The sequence below is a fragment of the Siphateles boraxobius genome, unplaced genomic scaffold (genome assembly GCF_051911475.1).
Source record: "Siphateles boraxobius isolate OS27281-9 unplaced genomic scaffold, OSU_SipBor_1 29, whole genome shotgun sequence".
NCBI classification, from domain to species: domain Eukaryota; kingdom Metazoa; phylum Chordata; class Actinopteri; order Cypriniformes; family Leuciscidae; genus Siphateles; species Siphateles boraxobius.
The window spans coordinates 6,762,501-6,782,756 of record NW_027508908.1 but is presented as its reverse complement, the minus strand read 5'-3'; the positions used below and the strand labels follow the sequence as shown (position 1 = coordinate 6,782,756).

Below are 20,256 nucleotides of genomic sequence, written 5' to 3'. Positions count from 1 at the left end.
GATTAATCCTGACTAATCATGCTTTGTAATTCATTATATCTGAAAATTCACATTTGTCATCATAAATATAATGTACACACATTAAGTAGGGTAAATGAAAGTAAAATTATTAAATATGAAATATTATACATTTATATTTATAATAGGCCTGTTATATTAAATTGTTTTAAAGACCTGCATCAGCAATATTAATATCAATATTTAATATTGTATATTGATATTTAATCAATCTCTATTGATTTTTTTTTTTTTAATGAACCTTTCAAAGTTCCTTGTTATTTATAAATATTTGGTGCTCAAGAAACATTCTTAACGTTGGAAAAAGTGCTGGTTAATATTTTTGTGGAAACTGTGATATATTTTTTTAGGATTCTTGGATGAATAGAGGTTGCAAAAGAACAGCATTTATTTTAAATAGAAATATTTTGTAACATTATAAATGTCTTTAGTGTCATTTTTGATAAATTTATTGTCTTTGGTGAATAAAAGTATTAAATTATTTTACAAAAAAATCTTACCAACACCAAACCTTTGAACAGTAGCGTACATCAAATCACCAATTAAATCAGGGGAAAAAATGGTATCATGAAAATAGCACCCATTATAGATCAAAAATGCCTTTTTCAATCACAAAACTTTAAAGGTATCTAACACTAACCACGGTGTGTGTGTGTGTGTGTGTGTGTGTGTGTGTGTGTGTGTGTGTGTGTGTGTGTGTGTGTGTGTGTGTGTGTGTGTGTGTGTGTGTGTGTGTGTGTGTGTGTGTGTGTGTGCCTAATTAACTATATATTTGGGGACAAATTTCTACCCATAGGTGACCAAAACCTGACAAAATCTCCAAAAACCTCTCTTTAGGGACGTCCTCATTTGTAAATCTGGTATAAAAATAAATTAAGTTATTTATTTATTTATTTTAAATGTAAAAATGCAGAAGGTTTTGTGTGATGGGTAGGTTTCGGTGTAGTACAGTTTGTACAGTATTAAAACCGTTACGTCTATGGAATGTCCCCATTTAGATAGCTAAGTAAATATGTGTGTGTGTGTGTGTGTGTGTGTGTGTGTGTGTGTGTGTGTGTGTGTGTGTGTGTGTCTGTGTGTGTCTGTGTGTGTGTGTGTGTGTGTGTGTGTGTGTGTGTACCTGTTTAGGACTATTCACCCTTTTCAAAAACACTCCATTAGTTGAGAAACCCTCCTGAGGAGGTGTTGTAAAAGTGTGTGTGCCTGCAAGAGAGCCTGTGTACGTGCAAGATTGCAGACCCCAGATGTCAGTGTTTGAACCCTGGCACCCCGCTAAGCCTGACTCACCTCAGCACCTCGTTGGGGTTTCCTGACTTGCTGCCTTTCTTGTCAGGTGTGCCGTGGCATCCAGACTTAAGCAGCGTGTGAGGACCCCGATCCAGCATCATAGTGGAGGTTGCCATGGCGATTATGGCTACAGCGTCACGCACTCGAGCCTCCAGCCCGTAGTCCCACTCATCGTAGGAAACAGAGATCAAACCTGCAAATAAAGGAAGTGTTTGAAAAATCATCTGAAATATTGCAATAGTTCAACCTTTTTTCAATTCAAACCATCCTTCCCTTCTTACCTGTTGGAAAGACGTTGGGTACATTATCTGCATCCCCTGTCACCAGAGATGGTACGATCCAGGTGTAACCGTAACCAGTGAGGCCGACAGAATGTGCCACCTCGAAAATGGTTGTGGCTTCTTCTTTAGTGCAGTACAGTAGTATAACAGGACTTTGGAGCTTCTTCATCTGGTTCTGGATCTTTGAGTCGCCATCGTCGACTGACATGTCCAACAGCAGCACTTCTTCCAGCTCCCAGCCAACAAAACTGTTCTCAACGGTACTCCGGATCTGGAAGGTAGCAAAAAAAGAGAAAGATGAAAAAAAATGGAAAAAAACCCCCGGCATGTCCTGTAACACCCTCCTGCTGCCTCCAGATCTGCCAAAACTGTTCGCTTTTGTTCTTTAGATATATTAAGAGAAGAGAGAGTTAAAAGAGAAAGTCGGCAAAAAGACAAAGAGGGAGTGAAAGTAAAAGCAAACATTTTTATTTAAAGGAATAATGAAAACACTATTCATACAAAAAATCCCATCATGCACTTCTTCCAGATACCAGCCTAGCAAATGTTTCTCTTTTTTATCTCTATAATTTGTAAAGACAAAAACCTAACCCACATTTGAAAGAGATGCTTTTTATTTGAATCAACAGTAGTCAGAACTAGAAGATGAAATTATTGTACCCACAATTCTGATGATGCATATTTCTGTATTGCCAAAGTTTAAAGCCAATTTGACAGACTTGCAAACTGCACTGACGGTATCATCACACACATATATGCAGTCAAGTGTAGTGTGAGCATCCAGTACCACATAGGTTGAAGTATCGGTATTCATTTTATATTATGTACATTATTTTAATAGTAAAAATGTGTTTACGTTTTTGGTCCAATATTTTTTTTTTTTTTTTTTAATTTCAGAATGAATTCAATTACAAAAATAAACCTTTTTTAATATATTTAGGTTTTTGTTTAAGTTAACAATAACAACACTGGTCCATATTATAGATGGACTGATAATATTTTTTTATCTGATGGCTGATAACCAAAACAAAAAGGTAAATATTAAAATTCTATACAATTTAACTAAAACTTCACTAATCTTTTCAAACACTATAAGTTAATTTTGGCATCACAGCATCATAATGTACAATATGAAAATAGATATAAAAAAATTGATAAAGATTAGAGATTGTTAGATGACACCAAATGCAATGTAGATGTAAAAACAGGAGAAACAAATATCCAGGATTGGCCATTAACTTATATGTTCCTGATACATTGTGAATTCTAAATTTCAATTCCAAGGTATTTCTATGGCCATTTACAAAGCGCAAAGTAAGAGAAGATAATAGATAAAGGATATTATAGAAGATGAAGGGCCACAAATAAGAGGCACTAGAAAACAGATGTCAGTGTGACTAAAGAGGAGAGTACCAGCATTGGACACAGTTCGTTCAAGCATTTGGAATCACCTGTACCATTGTTCTTCCCCCAACAAACAACACAAAAACCTGGCACTGGTCTCACTGGAAGAACAACAAAAAGCTGCCTGCTATAGACCTGCAAGAACATCAACAGCCTGCTGCATGAGCCTCCTCAATAAGCGGAGCTTCTCTGGACTTCTGCTGGGCTCTGCTTGCATTGCCCTGAGGTTGCTCCTGATTTGGGGACCGACTGAGATTACAGTAGAAATCAAAGAACACAATCCTGCCGTTGCACCTTGTATTTAAGAACTCTATCCACACCACTGTGTGCTATACATTTTGGAGTTCTGTGACAACAGATGGCTGTATTTGAAGATGTTGCTAGTATATATATATATATATATATATATATATATATATGACAAAGTTTCACACATTACTAAAGCAGTGTTATTTTAGTATTATTCATATAGTAATATAGTTTTTATTAAAATTAAAAGTGTTAATTAGCTTTTATTTTAATATTTTCAGCTTTCGGATTAATTTCTGTTAAATTTTTTTTAGTGATTTTGTTTTGAGTTATTTTTAAATATTAAGTCAAAATTAACACAATTAATTAATTTTTTTTTTGAGTTTCGCATTTAACACAATTAACGCAGCATCCATTTTTCTGTCATCTATTGGCTGCGCTACAGTATATGATCAAGCTATAACTCATTCAAGTGCTATTAAACCATTCAAGAGTGATAAGACGCAAAAACAATAACTCAAATCTGTACTGGTGCACTGTCTGTGAAGTGGCTTTCTGTGAAAACACCCGAAACGCGCGCACATAATTCTGCTTTAGACAGCACGGCAGCGACGCTTGAACGGACAAAAACAAACAAAATTATGTTAAAATTCTCCTTTTGTTGAGTATCCTCGTAAACAGAGTCTTAAATGAGTTGAAAAGTGTTAAATGACCGTAAAGAGTTGTGAGAAAATAGGATGTATGTCAGATCTGCGTCATGTGCATCAGGTCTTAAAGTGACAGCAGCCTAATAATCCTGCTGCTGTGATTTATGTGATTTATGTTAATCAAAGGGCAAAGAGAATACGGGTTATATTCTATATTTAACTTATAATTAATGCAGTGAAGACATACAGAAATGATTCAAGAAGCTATTAAATCTCTGTATATTTACCTGTTAGGCCTACCTGAAAATCTTAAAGTACTGTTTACAAGGTTACATGGGTCAAATACAATGAAAACAATAACTTCTGTGTGCCTTTTAGCAGGGCAGGAAAAAAAATTGAACTGGTCTGAATGGGCCAGTAGAAAAAATAAGGTATATATATTAACTCCCTGATATATTAACTCTTTCCCGCCATTGGTGGAAATCGTCTTTCTGTGTTTTCACTGTTATACAGTGGGGGGTGCTATTACACAACTTCTGAAAGAATACTGAATCTCCTGATCAAAACAAAGGTGAAGAATAGCAGAAACAAGCAATATCATATGTAAGCAGATGCACGTAAAATAACGTGATTATCAACATAAAACTGCCTAATGTTACTGAATGAAACGTCGAAACAGGACGATATACAGGACTGAGCAAGCATGTGTTGATGAACTCAATCTACTCCATCTCCATCTATGTTTTGATCATCGTTCTGAATCCGATCGGGATGTAGTCTTTGACAAAAACGTGATTTTGCTTTTTTTCATATTCATTTCATATTTAAGTGATGATAAAAAAGGAAGGCATTAATCTAGAATAGAACTTTTTTGTTTGTTTTATAGCTGAGGATCTGTTCTTTCTTTTGACGTATTGTATGTTCAGATACAACAAAATATTCTGTCGGGGAAAGAGTTAAAGTCACAGCTTAATGTGACATTTATTTCAATGGGTTTATGTAAAGATTGTTTTAAGTTCACTTAAATTAAAAGTCGTTATATATTTTTTAAAACCCGTTAAATGTTAAAAATTATTAAATTATTCAAAAATCATTCAGCTTTCAATTATTCTTTGATGTTCAATGGCTATAATCCGTGAAATAGACATCAGTATTGAAATCATTGATACTGGCCTTCATTCATAGTGCTAGTAAAAAGATCCAATTAAACGAATATTCATAAAATACTGTTTTTATGTTGTTTCTACACTATTTTGAAGATTCAATGTGAAAGTATTACAACATAATATTAGATGTGATTAATAAATGACATTTTTTTTAATCGATTGACAGCACTGGTTATTTTATTTTATTTCAGCTTTATTTCAATTAACAAAATGTTTTGAATAGTTTTTGTTGACAACAATAACTCTCTCTAAAGCTCTAAAGAGGCTAGCATGAATTAAAAGGGTCAACGCTACTATTATAGGGCTTGTACACAAGTCTAAAGGCATAAATTGTGCGAGAGTGATGAATGAACAGAAACATGGTTACAGGCAAAATTCCACTAGTCATCATTTACTCACCCTCATTTCATTCTAAACACGTATTTAGACTTTTTTCTATCTTGCACGCAGTCTTTTTTCTGCTGTCACATGGCATGAGAATGATATAAGAGTTAGCAAATGATGACGAAATGATGTCAATTTTTGAGTGAACTATGCCTTTAAATCAGAAATGATTAAACAAAATTGGAGAGGAGTTCCTGTAGGAGCAACGTATACTGAGGATAGGGGAGAGGAGGGGTACGTTAGTTTTGACAGGAGCCCCAGCGTACATAAGACGGAGGAGAGGAAGAGCGCATTAGTTGAGACAGGAGCATTGGCAAACTCCTGATGATGAAAGAGGATCGAGCTGCAGCGACTGGCTCCCCAGCGGGAGTCACAACGCTGGGATTAGGGTGTGAACCCAACCAGCTAGAGTCTCCAGAATTACGGGCAGTGAAGCAAACACCAGTACGGTCTGGGGTTTCACAAGATCCCAATCTCATTCTGGCCAAAACGATTTAGCTCTGGATATAGGCGACTGTTTATACAACCTGATGATGCATTTCAATGATTTGAAAAACAAGACTAGGTTCTGCTGAATGGAATGTTTTGTGGGATTATGAACGTGCTTTAATCAGAAATACAATCGACCAATCAAAACACACTAGAAATCACCTATAGCGACCCCTGGTCTCCACGCAGGACACCCTTGCAACCACATGGAAATATGCTCAAAACCACGCAGAACAACTTAGCAACCACATAGCAATGCTTTTCTGCGCCGCAATTTCCTTTAGAAATAAAATCGAAAGAAACACTGTGTTAAAATGTCAGTTAAAAATAACACACAAAACAATAAATGTAATAATAATAATAATAAAATAATATGAATAATAATAACGAGAACACCCATCCATACCCACTACTGTACAAAGCTTTATACTTTTATTCATATTATTTTTTATAACATTGCTATCTTTTTTAAAGAATTAATTATTTTATTCAGCAAGGATGCATTAAATTGACCAAAAGTGACAGTAAAGGTATTTATAATGATTCAAAATATTTAAATTTCAAATAAGTACTTTAAAATGGAAAAAATAAATGAAATAAAATGAAAAAAATATTAAGCAGCAAGACAGTTTTCAATATTGATAATAATAAGAAATTATTCTTGAGCAGCAAATCATCATATTAGAATGATTTCTGAAGGATCATGTGACACTGAAGACTGGAGTAATGATGCTGAAAATTCAGCTTTGTATCAAAGCAATAAATTAAATTTTAAAGTATATTAAAATAGAGAACAGTTATTTTAAATTGTAATAATATTTCACAATTTTACTGTATATTTGATCAAATACATGCAGCGTTTGTGAGCCACAGAGACGTTGCAAAAATCGTTCCAACCCCAAAGTTGTATGTATGTATATGTATATATATATATACGTGTTCAATGAGTTACTGCAGTCTTCTAAGCTTTATATGAAATAACGCCTGAACTGAACTGATATCACAACTCATTGTTTTATTTTCAAGATGACTTGAATCAAGCACATACTTCACTTGTATGAAGACCGAAAAATGTCTCACCCGATTTACAAAGTCCTGGTATCCAGGATAGTAGGTGGTGACGATGGAGAATATGTACCAGTCATATTCCTCCATTATGTTAAGCATGACAGAGGCTTGCTGCTCTATAGAGGGACCAAACTGGAAGAACATGGAATGGTCATCCTGCAAGAAATAAAGAAACAAATGCATAAGAAAACAGAAGAATCACATCATAATAAGGCATCATATATAAAACAATTTAACCAAGCTCAAATTCATGTTGTATTCTTCTTGCCTCCGATCCATTACAAGCACAAACCGACAAATGAAAAGGTAGGTTTCTTAGTATAAGTATATTATTTGGGACACAAAATATTCAGCATTATTACTGATTTGACTGCATAGAAAGTATGGATGATGGATGATGACGTCACTGTTTTCTGCAGAGCTGCTTTATAGCTCAATTGAACTCATTTCATAACTGATGAACTTTACACGGTTATTGAACTAAATCAACACTGAACTGACTTCAACTGCATAATGACACTATTGTCTTTTTTAGAGCTGCTTTACAGCAGAATTGAAATCTTGTATGCATAATTGATCATTATTTTCCTGTTTATCACTGTAAAACTGCTTTGAAACAATCTGTCTTGTATAAAGAGCTATTTAAATATAGGTGTCTTGACATGACTATCTTTTTTCACTGCAGTAACCTGCTAAGGTTTGGATAAAGGGAACAAGGATCAGGTTGAAGAAAGTCATGGTGAGAAAGACGAATATAAACCGACCCCAGCAGCACCGAAGTTCGCCAGATCTAACATCTGCTGCATCAAAGCATGTGAACGAAACACATTTTGCTCACTTAATATCTAAATGACCCCTTCACTGAAACAAAATGCTCCATCCCAGGCAGTTTAAATGTCCAAATGTCTGTGGAACATTGGCGATGAATGATTTGTATAAATGCATTCCAAATTCTTATAATAAGCATGCCAATGAACTCTTCACATCTAATATGCATACGTGTGTGTGTGTGTGTGTGTGTGTGTGTGTGTGTGTGTGTGTGTGTGTGTGTGTGTGTGTGTGTGTGTGTGTGTGCGTGCGTGCGTTTGTGTGTGTGCACGCGCGCGTGTGTGTGTGTGTGTGTGTGTGTGTGTGTGTGTGTGTGTGTGTGTGTGTGTGTGTGTCTGTAAGCTGTCAGTGGCAAATAAGCCAAAACGTTTTAAAGCTATGCACACATGTATGACAGTGCACATGAATGCATGCACTTTGATGTATTGGTCTGTACAGGCCTGTAAATGATTGTTCTGTGTTGGTATTCATGTATGAAGTCGGTCGTGGGCGTTTGCCATGTTAGTCATGCCGCATGGCGAAATCTCACAGTCTCTCGGTCTCTCTCTCTCTCTTTCAGGTCTCCATACTCTACTCAACATCAAAGCCACTCCCCTGGGGTCTGAGATGGACTGATCCATTACCTTGATTCTGCTTTAATGAGGTAACAACACTGATGGGGATGTGGGGAGGGAGAGGTCTTGGGTTGTTAATCTTACAGCTGGAGTTTATATATTTTAATGTTGTTTATAAATTCTTGTTTTGTAGAGTTAACAAAATTTTTAATATTTGCTTGATTTGCCTGTAATGTGTATGTGTGTCTCTGCTCCTTTCATTTTGTGACTTCTATTAATTTATGTGCCCCTAATATTAATTTCCTGTCTTAATTCCACCTCTTCTCATTTGGAGTTGATCCCATCAGGAGAGGTGGGTCTCCATTCACGGGGTCGTTAAGAGTTTTAGTTTTTTAACAAATTAACACTTTTATTCATAGAAGACCTTTATAATATTACAAAGCAATTATATTTCAAATAAACGCTGTTCTTTTGAACTTTCTTTTACAGTTTCCACAAAAATATTGAACAGGACAACCATTTTCAACATTGATAATAATAAGTAGTATTTCTTGAGCAGCAAATCGGCATATTAGAATGATTTCTGAAGGATCATGTGACACTGAAGACTGGAGTAATGATGCAAAAAATTCATCTTTACCAATAAATTAATGTTTTACTTCTGTTCTTGTCAAATTTAATGTTCATTTCAAAAAATACAAAACCGATATCCAATTAAGAAAATATTTTAAATTTCGAGCAAAATATCAGTAAAACTGATCTCTTTTCTCATTTATTTAATAAATATATATATATATATACAGTATATACGTATATATATATATATAACCCTGTTACTATTATATTTTTAACTATGAGTTTTTTAGTAAAAGTCTTTCCAACAATATACCAGTATTTCATTTGCTTTCTAAGAACAATTTTCCACTGTACATTTAACACACACAGACACACAAATGTATGATATATAGGCTACCATGTGTCAGATTTGTTTTGCGGATCATTCCTCCCTAATCTGACGCTCTACACTTCCGCCCCTCACCCCCGTCCTGTCATAAATCTCCCTTGCTCCGCTCTTCCACTTCATCCATTCTCAGTCTATTCATCTCAAAATGAGCAATCACAGACACATGCACTCCACATGCAAGTGAATTAGCGGACTCCCGTTCCTCTGTTTAGCACAATGGTGGCAGACCTAGTCATCCACTATACTCAATACAGCCCTGTGCAAGCAGCAGGGAACTAATGCAGACCTTACATTACTCTCCTCTCAGTACTTTCCTGCCTTCCTCCTCAATAATGAAGACTAGTGTCCTGCAGAGGCAGTTTACAAGCAACGTATCTTCAATATTCGAATGAGAGGCAGTGACATAAAATAAGTTCCCCGCTAACTCTTGACTGCTGGGAGGGGATAACAGCTGAGCTACTGCCATACACGATACCTCACCAGAACAGCATGTCATTGAGAGAGGAAGGAATGAAAAATCAGATGGATTTAGGAGAGCATGCAACTAAATTCAAGTGATTCATCAGTTGATCTACCATGATGGATTAGATTGATTGGAAATAAGAGGCAACTGGTAACCAGAAAGCCAAAGTTTAGATTCCTTAATGATTTAAATAACAGTTATTTTAATACTCCTAATGACATTTATGCAAAAGACATTGGCACTCACTATATATTAAACACCAATACGTAAAATTATTTTCATAAAATTTCACTGACAAACTACAATTCAATCAACCAGTCTGTAACGTCAGTTAGTGTAAGGGCCCTATCATACACTCGGCACAATGCAGCACCAGGTGCAACGCAAGTGTTTTTTGCTAGTTTCAACCAGGCGCAGTTATCATTTTCACGTCCTGCGCCACGTTGTTTAAATAGAAAATGCATTTGCGCCCATTTATGCACCCATGGGAGTGCTGGTCTGAAAACGAAGTGTGTTCAAGCGCACTGATGGTGCGCTGCGTTGCTACTGTGAGGCAACTGAAATAGACTGCGCCATTGACCAACACAAACCTGGTATAAAGTCTAAAGTTAATTTAAAGAGCGCGTTAGTAATATGCACATATAGGCGGGTGCACAACGCGCTTACACTTTGCTTATTAAACGCACAGTGACGCGCAGCAGCACACAAACATTTTTAAATAGTCTGTCTTTCCGCTTGCAAATGCCGCCATGTAAATAGCGAATCCGCCATGGCGCTCGCAACTGGCTATTAAAGGGAATGGGAGACTAGAATCTGATTGGTTTATTGCACGTTACGCCCAAAACACACCCATTACTCATTAAAGTTTTTCTCAATTGCTTTGGCTCAGTTCTCAAATGTTTTTTTTATTTCCCAAAACATTAAGTTCAGATCTCTGAACAATTCGCTTCTTTCTCACATCAGATTGGAATTTCTTATTGATTTGAGCAAATTGCAAATGCTTTGGCACATGTGTGCAAAGAGTACATACAACTGCAGTTTGTTACTGTTGTTACTGTTACATACTGTTGTCTGCAGTTTGGACAACAAATAATTGCATATGGCTTGTTGATCAAAACTGATGACTCAATTCTCACTTACACTGTCAAACACTTCAGAACTTCTCAAATATTTTTTATTATGTAAGCCATCACATTCAAAACTATCTATTCAATTATCATAATTAGTATACATGAATGTATATTCTAAAATATATCTGACTTTGACATTGTTTGTAATGTTTGCTAAATTGGCACATGACCTCTAATTGCATTCGCAATCTAATTGCAAATTACTTCTAATATGAATCAACCATTTAACCATTTCACCAATCAACTTTGGGAGTATATATATATATATATATATATATATATATATATATATATATATATATATATATATTTCCCACAGCACAATCACTGCTGTAGAAGTTTTTGAGAATGGAGGACGTTCACAACCCTGAACTGCAGCAACATGCTCATGGAAGAGCAATTGGAAGGCGTGTAAGAATACGTGGTGGTGGTAGAGGAAGAAATAATCGAGGAAGAGGTGGAAATAGAAGAGTCAGATTCTCTGATGAAATCAGAGCCACACTTGTGGATCAAATCATGGTTTAACAATGGAAGAGGCTGGTCGAAGAGTACAGCCTAATGTAAACAGGTCCACAGTGTCATCAATTGTGCAAACCTTTCGTAGGGAAAACAGGTAAATATGTTTTTTGTTTTGTTTTACAGTATGTAAAGTATTTTTACAGTATAAACAACAATATTGTAAAGGTAAATGCAAGTCTATTTGTTTATTCTATAGAACTGCACGACAACCTCGCGCTGGTGGCAGAGCAGCAGTATTTAACCAACTGCAAGAACAAGAAATTTGCAACATGGTCATAGCCAACAATTCCATCAGGCTAAGAGAGATCCAAAATGCAATCATACATGACAATAATGTCTTTGCAAATATAAATTCTGTCAGCATTTCCACCATAGACAGAGTTTTAAAAAGACATCAGATGACTATGAAACAGCTCTATAAGGTGCCATTTGAGAGGAACAGTGAAAGAGTCAAGGTGTTGCGGTACCAGTATGTCCAGGTAAACCATTGGTGTGCACTTAGTGAGTTCCCTTTCGAGAGGTCTCTCCTATTGCGTAAGTAGCTTACGCTATGGGGAAAACTCCTTTTCTCGAGAATATTGAAGTCTTTATGTAAAACGCATTGCAGCTGCACAGCAGACAGCAATGAGCGAAGGAGCTCGGTCATTGGCTATGCTGCGGCAACTTGCTCGAACCAATGACGGGGCGATTCTGAATGCGCGACCAATGAGCGCGCCTCGCACCCGCGCGCGTCAGAGCCCGCCAAGATGGGCGTGGCCAAGAGCTATATATTGGGCGCTCCGTCATGAGAGTTCTTTAGATTTAATCTCCTTCAGCGAACACCTTCTTCGCTGGATCCTCCGGATTATTGAAAGCCTTCGCCGCCGTGGAAAAGCATACCAGCGGGATTGCTACGAGGACGTCGGCATCTTCAGCCGCCTTCGAACGCCATCCTACTGAGCCATCCGGCGCGCTGCAAGCAAGTATTTTACATCGTTTGTTCCCCCCGCGACATTTGTAAAAGAGCAATTTTCCGTGGCGTTGTTTCAAATGCCTTCCTGCGCGTCGTGCAGAGACCTTCTGCCAGACGGGGATCGTCACATCATCTGCGCTCGCTGCCTGGGCCAGGACCACGCAGAAGCTGCTTTGACCAAGGGCGGATGCCCGGAATGTGATGACCTGGGTCTCTCCGCACTGCGGGCTCGCTTCGCCGCTTTTGCCGCGAGCGAGCCCATCGCCGCCACCCCTCTGTTTGAGCCGCGCATTAAGAAAAAGCGCCACTCACAGAGGCTTCCTGAACCTGAGCTCAGTGACGTCACGCCGAGCCAGTCTCTGCGTGCTTCACCGCCGCTCTTGTCTTCCCCACCGCCCTGTTCAGTTCACTCAGCCGGACCCACACCCCTCTAGCAGAGCGGTGGGCCTTGTGAATTTCGGCGCGTCCGAGGACGACGGGGGAGTAGATGACACCTTGTCTATTGACGCCGCATCGGACGACTGGCCGGGCTCCGCTTTCGACCCCGCCCCGTCGACCCGGACGAGTGGGGGCTCCACCATGGATACAGAGATTGTCCGCATCCTCTCGAAGGCCGTGGAGGACCTCGGGCTCGATTGGTCTTCTCCCGAAGAACCAACCCGAAGCCAACTGGACGAGTGGTTTCTGCAGGGGCGCCAGCAGGCCCCTCGGCAAAGGCCTTCTCCTTTCTTCCCGGAAGTTCATGACGAACTCACCAAGTCATGGAAAGCCCCCCACTCTGCGCGTCTGAAGCCTTCTTTTTCTTCGTCGCTCTCCTCTGTGGACGGCGCGAAGGAAAGAGGCTACGAGGGAACGCCGCCCCTCGAGGAGGCCGTGGCCAATCATCTTTGCCCGCCCTCCACCACCGGATGGAAAGCCAAGGCTTCCCACCCCTCGAAGCCCTGCCGCACTACTTCGGCTCTCGCTGGTCGCGCCTACGTGCCGCCGGCCAAGCTGCGTCAGCGCTTCACTCAATGGTGGTACTTCAAGTGTTCCAAGCCAAGCTTCTCCGCTCCCTGGACGAGTCTGGCCCCGAACCCGAAGTCTTCAAGGACCTACGCAGCGCGACTGACATAGCCCTGCGAGCCACGAAGGCCACCGCCCAGTCTATTGGCCGCGCCATGGCTAATTTGACTGTTCTCGAGCGCCATTTGTGGCTGACTCTGACGGAGATAAAGGACGCGGTTAAGGCCCCGTTTCTCGACGTGCCGATCTCCACCAGCGGGCTGTTTGGACCGGCGGTTAAAGGTTTCGCCGAACGCTTCACTGAGGCCCAGAACGCTTCCCAAGCTATGGGCCATTTCCTGCCGAGGAAGGCTGGAGGCTGCCACAGCCGCAGCGGGCTAGAGCAGCCCCCACCGCCTCTCAGCCCGCGCCTCAGACTGACACTCGACGCCGCTCGCGCTCCCACAACCGCAAGCCGCCTCCTGAGCGACGGGGTCCTCGGCCCAAGATTGTGGTGAACCCTGAGCCTCGAAAGCCTTCCTAGCCACAGGAATGAGAAGAGAGAGTGCGAGTCTCGCAAAAGCCGGACCACTCTCTCTGCAAAATCTCAAACATTACCCAGTCCCCTTACAGGCGGCTGGAACTGTCCATACAGCAGTCAATGGGCCAGTCACAGAGCTCACTCACCTGCAAACAAACGCCGTTTTTACGGCGACACACAGAAAACACAAAAAGAGTCTTTTTCTGCCTGTGTCACTAAGGGTTCACATGTCCACAAAGTGTGCATTCCCAGATACTGTCAAAACAGTGCCAAATTCATTCCCAGCTCAAGCTGCACGCTCCATGAATGTAGATCACGTGCCTACGGTCATGTACGCACCACTACACACAAGCACTGTTCACACAGTTATGAATTCATCCCCAGTAAAAGCAGGAAACATTGTAAAAGTGACGCATGTGCCTACCACTGTCTATGCACCCCCACTTATAAACACTGTCCCTACGGTGTCAAACACAGCCCCAGCTCAGGCTGCGAGTTTTACAGACACAGCGCGCGCTGTTGTAATCACACACGCGCCTATTCACTCAGCTTAGTGATCGACCGATGTATCGGCTTACCAATATTTTTCCCGATATTTAAGCATTTTCCCATAATCGGGAATCGGTTTTGTAATATCGGATTTTCCGATAAACGGCGCCATCTTGTGGCCGTTTTGAGAATTCCGCCATTGCAGCCCGCGTCTGAGGAGATCAGTTTAACAACTCTGTGCACAGGTAAAGTATATGTTCTACTTGCTTTGCTTTAATTATTCAACTTTATTTAACATAACAGACATGCAGAAATGAGATTTGAGACATAAATGCGTGATATAGTTTATTTATGCAGCTTGGTTCTAAAAAAATGAGACGAACTCATTGAGCCACGTAGCGTAATCCGTCACGTCCTTCCCCAATAAAGACGTAACTTTACACTAATTAAATAAAACAGACATGAATGAGTGCATGTTGAAAATAAAAGCGCTGAATTTAATTCTCTATCTGTTGTATTTGCTCACCATTAGTCTCGAAAAAAAAGTTCGTTCATATTGCTGAGCACTCACTGGGTTGATGATCAGGAATGCTCAAGCACGGCCACTGAATGAAACTTTTGACAAGATTATCTTGTTTAAACACCCTAGATTATATTATCATTCTACATAGCAATTATTTCGCTAATACACATCTAAAAATACCGCTTTGTGGAAATTAATTATTTATTATCTGCACGCGCGATCGCGGTTGAGTAACGTATAGCCTAATGTTATAGTTATGTGTAAATGCATAGATAAACAGCACTTTGTCATAAAGCATTTCATGATCTAGACCGACAAAAATATTAATAATAATTAATAACATACTAGTTGGAAAATGCAATGATGTATATGCTGTTTTGTTTGTTACTTTCGTGATGTTATAGGCTGTTCCAGCTAATATTATGCAGTGAATTAATATTACCCAGTGAATTATTCCTCACTCTTAGTTTAAACCTATTAAACGGCACATAAACCTTCTAAAACTGTTTAAAATGAATTACATTTCTGCAAAGGTGATATGACTCCCCTGTCAATTATTTTTTCCATATGAAAACATTATGTTTTTAACATTTATTTTGCCTATTGTTAACATTGTTGCTGCTGATGCTTATAAATGATATGTATAATTTAGATATAAATTATATAATGTAATAATATAAAAGTTTTTATTGTAATTTGATTAGTTTACCATTTATGAAAACAAATAAACATATCCAAATATGTTAGAATAGTTTTTGTGCTTTATTTTTTACCTCATCAAAGCTTTTATTTTTAAACAAAGACACTTAGTAACAGTGCACTTTATTTTTTGGACTCAGACCCCTCTATTTATTTGTGTATAAATATCAAGGTTTTTTTTTGTATGCAAGGAGGGAGTGATTGTTATAAATAAAATGGTTTGTTCAGTTCATTTGTGCCAAAAACAGAAGTATAACAGTAAATAAATATCGGTTCTGCATATCGGTTATCGGGCACATACACATGCAAATAATTTGTATCGGTATCGGTTATAAAAAAATCAATATCGGTCGATCACTAACTCAGCTGCTCAAGCGCGCCCGCGCCTCTGAGAGCTGCGAGCTCAGGCGATTCGCTGGCCGGGTCCCTACGTCACAGCGGCCCGCCCCTAGCCTGTATTCAGCCCATATCTGTACACACAGCGGCATGGGAAAACATTCCAGATATGCCGAAATGGGTGTTGAATATAATAAAGCACGGATACTCGCTCCAGTTCGCTTGCAGACCACCACGTTTTACGAACGGTCGAGACGAAAGTGAGAAAGGAGTGTTCGCATGTTCTACGCACCGAGGTGCGCAAATTAATAGAAAAGGGCGCTGTGGAAACTGTTCCCCCCTCTATGAGCGGGGCAGGTTTTTACAGCCGCTATTTTCCGTCCCGAAAAAGGATGGCGGTCTCCGCCTCATCCTAGATCTCAGACACCTGAACAAAGCACTAATGATTCGCTCGTTCAGAATGTTAACAACCAAACATATCCTCTCGCAAGTACGCCCAGGAGATTGGTTTCTCTCAGTGGATCTTAAAGATGCTTACTTTCACATTCCAATAGCGCCTCATCACAGGCCTTTTCTGAGATTCGCTTTCGAGGGACAGTCTTACCAGTACACAGTACTTCCGTTCGGCCTGTCCCTGGCTCCCCGTACATTCACGAAATGTATGGATGCAGAATTTTCCCCCTTGAGACGAAGGGGAGTGCAAATACTGAATTATCTCGACGATTGGCTGGTCCTAGCACAATCAGAGAGTCAGTTAATAACACACAGATCTTGATTATCAGATTATCAGCCATCTAGAAGGCCTGGGTCTAAGGATCAATTTTGCAAAAAGTATACTATCTCCCAGCCAGAAGATTTATTTCCTGGGAATAGTTCTAGACTCGATGCAGATGACAGCTCGTCTCTCATCAGAGCGCGCGCTCACCATCCGGCGCCTTGCAACATCATTCAGGGCGGGCGCGCGCGCCCCCATCAAGCGGCTTCAGAGGATGCTAGGTCTCATGGCCTCAGCACCGGCCGTACTCCTGCTAGGGTTGTTGCATATGCGTCCTCTCCAACGCTGGCTCAAGAGCCGCGTCCCGGCTCACGCGTGGCGTTCGGGACACCTTTTAATCAGAGCGAACCACGGCTGTATAAAAGCCCTGACGCACTGGAAAGCCGCCGACTGGTACCAGTCAGGCGTGAGTCTGGGTGTGAACACAAGGAGAGAGATTATCACAACAGATGCCTCCAAAATAGGTTGGGGAGCCCTTTACGAGGGCAGGCCTGTCTCCGGCTTTTGGTCAAACCCTGAGAAGCGCCTACACATAAACTGCCTGGAGATGAAAGCAGTCGCTTTGGCTCTCAGAGCCCTGCTTCCACATCTAAAAAACGAACACGTCCTGGTCCGAATGGACAACATGACGGTAGTGTCGTACATAAATCGCCAGGGTGGACTCAGGTCGAGCTCCATGCATTCAATGGCCAGGAGACTCATCTTATGGTCCCAGCACAACTTGCGCTCGCTGAGAGCAGCGCATGTGCCAGGTGCGCTGAACCAAGGGGCAGACATGCTATCCAGAGACAAGATTCTCCCAGGAGAATGGGCTCTCAACCCGCTGACGATTCAGAGGTTATGGAAAATCTTTGGCGAGGCTGAGGTCGACCTCTTCGCCTCCAAGGAGAATGCACACTGCTCTCTTTTCTTCAGGAAAAGCACGGACGCGCTCGCCCAGAGCTGGCCGAGCCGCCCCTTATATGCATTTCCCCCGATCGCGATGCTGCCGCAGGTCATCAGTCGGGTCCGAGAGGAGTGAAACGCAGTGCTCCTGATAGCCCCACTCTGGAAGAACCAAACATGGTTTCCAGAATTGATGCAAATGCAATCTTCACCATGGCCGATTCCACTGAGGCCAGACCTCCTCAGTCAGGCCAGCGGGATGATATTTCATCCCCGCCCCGATCTGTGGGCCCTTCATGCATGGCCCCTCAATGGGTTCCCAGGAACCTCACGAGTGGAGCGCTAAAAACCATCGCTGAGGCGCGGGCGCCCTCCACGAGACGCTTATATGCCCAGAAATGGAAAGTGTTCAGTGACTGGTGTAACGCCGAGGGCCTGAACCCTGAAACATGCGAGATTAGGAACGTACTCGCTTTTCTACAAGGGCTTCTGGAGGCGGGCCACACCCCCTCCACGCTCAAAGTATATGTGGCGGCCATCACAGCGTCACACGACCCTGTGATGGAACGTCCATTGGGAAGAAACGACCTAATTATTCGTTTCCTAAGGGGCGCTAGGAGGATAAACCCTTCACGCCCCCCCTCAGTGCCGATCTGGGACCTAGCTACGGTCCTAGATGCTCTTAAAGGGCCCCCGTTCGAACCACTCCGAACCGTGCACCTTAAGCAGCTCTCGCTCAAAACTGTGCTCTTGCTGGCACTAGCCTCGGTCAAGAGAGTGGGCGACCTGCACGCGCTTTCGACAAGCGCTGCCTGCTTGGAATTCGGACCTAACGACTGCAGGGTCGTCCTTAGGCCAAAACATGGGTATATTCCTAAAGTGCTCACCACTCCCTTCAGAGCACAGGTTATCTCCCTAACTGTGCTATCGTCACCAGCAGACGAACACGACGCTAATCTACTCTGCCCCGTTAGGGCTCTCAGAGTGTATTTGGAGCGTTCTGCCCTATTCAGACAGACAGAACAACTGTTTGTATGCTTTGGCGGCCATACGAAAGGTTCCGCCGTTTCAAAGCAGAGAATCTCTCACTGGATAGTTGAGGCTATAGCGCTGGCTTATGAAGCCAAGGGACTTCAATGCCCCTGGGGAGTCAAAGCACACCCCACCAGGAGTGTGGCTTCTTCCTGGGCGTGGTCGAGCGGGATACCGATCGAGGATATTTGTGCGGCGGCAGGCTGGGCCTCACCGTCCACATTTATCAGGTTTTACAACCTACAGGTCCCGACATTGCATTCCAATGTACTATTACAGCATGATGCTAGTAGAACTATGAGTTCGTATCTAGATTATGTATGTGCTTGTGTCACACTGAGCGCCTTCTAGCCGCTCTATACTATTTCCCACATATAAAGCTCGCCTCTGCCGGCTAGTTGGATGATAACTTTGCTTTTCAGCTCAGGCACCTGCCTCTGGCTATCATAAGGCGAAGTTCAGCACGCACGGCGTTTTGCATGGTGTTCCCATAGCGTAAGCTACTTACGCAATAGGAGAGACCTCTTGAAAGGGAACGACTCGGTTACTAACGTAACCTCGGTTCCCTGAGAGGAGGGAACGAGTATTGCGTAAGCTGCCGTGCTTGTGCTTGGTTAGTTCGCTTCAGTCGTTTTAACCTAAAGAACTCTCATGACGGGGCGCCCAATATATAGCTCTTGGCCACGCCCATCTTGGAGGGCTCTGACGCGCGCGGACGCGAGGCGCGCTCATTGGTCGCGCATTGAGAATCGCCCCGTCATTGGTTCGAGCAAGTTGCCGCAGCACAGCCAATGACCGAGCTCCTTCGCTCATTGCTGTCGGCTGTGCAGCTGCAATGCGTTTTACATAAAGACTTCAATATTCTCGAGAAAAGGAGTTTTCCCCATAGCGTAAGCTACTTACGCAATACTTTTTCCCTCCTCTCAGGGAACCGAGGTTACGTAAGTAACCGAGTCGTTTTCCTGTTTTTCTAAGATGCCTGTATTACTTTACTGTAAATTTCAGAAACCCATAAGAAAAAACATTTACTGTTACATTTTTTTTCTGTGTTTCTTCATCGAGAATCATGGAGTTAGAAGTACATGAAACGACCCACATTCTTGTTTTTGTGGACAAGGCTGGGTTTAATCTGTCCAAAGGCCGGAGACGTGGTCGCAATCTCATTGGACACCGAGCCACAATTGACACACCAGGCCAACGTGGGGCCAATATTACAATGTGTGCTGTATCACTGTATCACACAAGTTGCAACTTACATCTGTGTCTTTCTTTTTGATGAAATGGTCTCACACACTACTTTTCTTTGCACGCTTCATCCTGTTGTCTGCTCTGGCTCTAACCTCGAGTGTTTTAGCCTGTAGCCTTTACTTTTCGCAAACCTTGTGAGCGCGCGAGCCCAAACGCTGTGACCTCGCGCCAAATGTTTTTATTGGTTTATTAAAGTAAACAGGCGAGTTATGAAAAACTGAGGGTGTGGGATTTCTTCACTTAACACAAAAATATATTGGAATGAGATGGCTAACTGTGGTAGCGATTAGTCCACTGTCTATAATAGCCTAATTTAGAGATCACTTTTTTTTTAACCGACT

The 20,256-nt window shown here is 41.4% G+C and overlaps 1 protein-coding gene across 2 annotated transcripts in view; it reads right to left on the bottom strand.

The window, feature by feature from the left end:
• The window catches only part of grin2bb (glutamate receptor, ionotropic, N-methyl D-aspartate 2B, genome duplicate b), a 170,602-nt gene that overhangs the window by 31,839 nt on the left and 118,507 nt on the right, over positions 1 to 20,256 (bottom strand). For both annotated transcript variants that reach the window (XM_077246368.1, XM_077246369.1), the window contains exons 3-5: positions 7,006 to 7,149; positions 1,587 to 1,857; positions 1,306 to 1,498 (exon numbers count right to left, since the gene is read on the bottom strand). In XM_077246368.1, the coding sequence (XP_077102483.1) occupies positions 1,306 to 1,498; positions 1,587 to 1,857; positions 7,006 to 7,149 (608 nt within the window). The remainder of the gene's footprint in view (positions 1 to 1,305; positions 1,499 to 1,586; positions 1,858 to 7,005; positions 7,150 to 20,256) is intronic.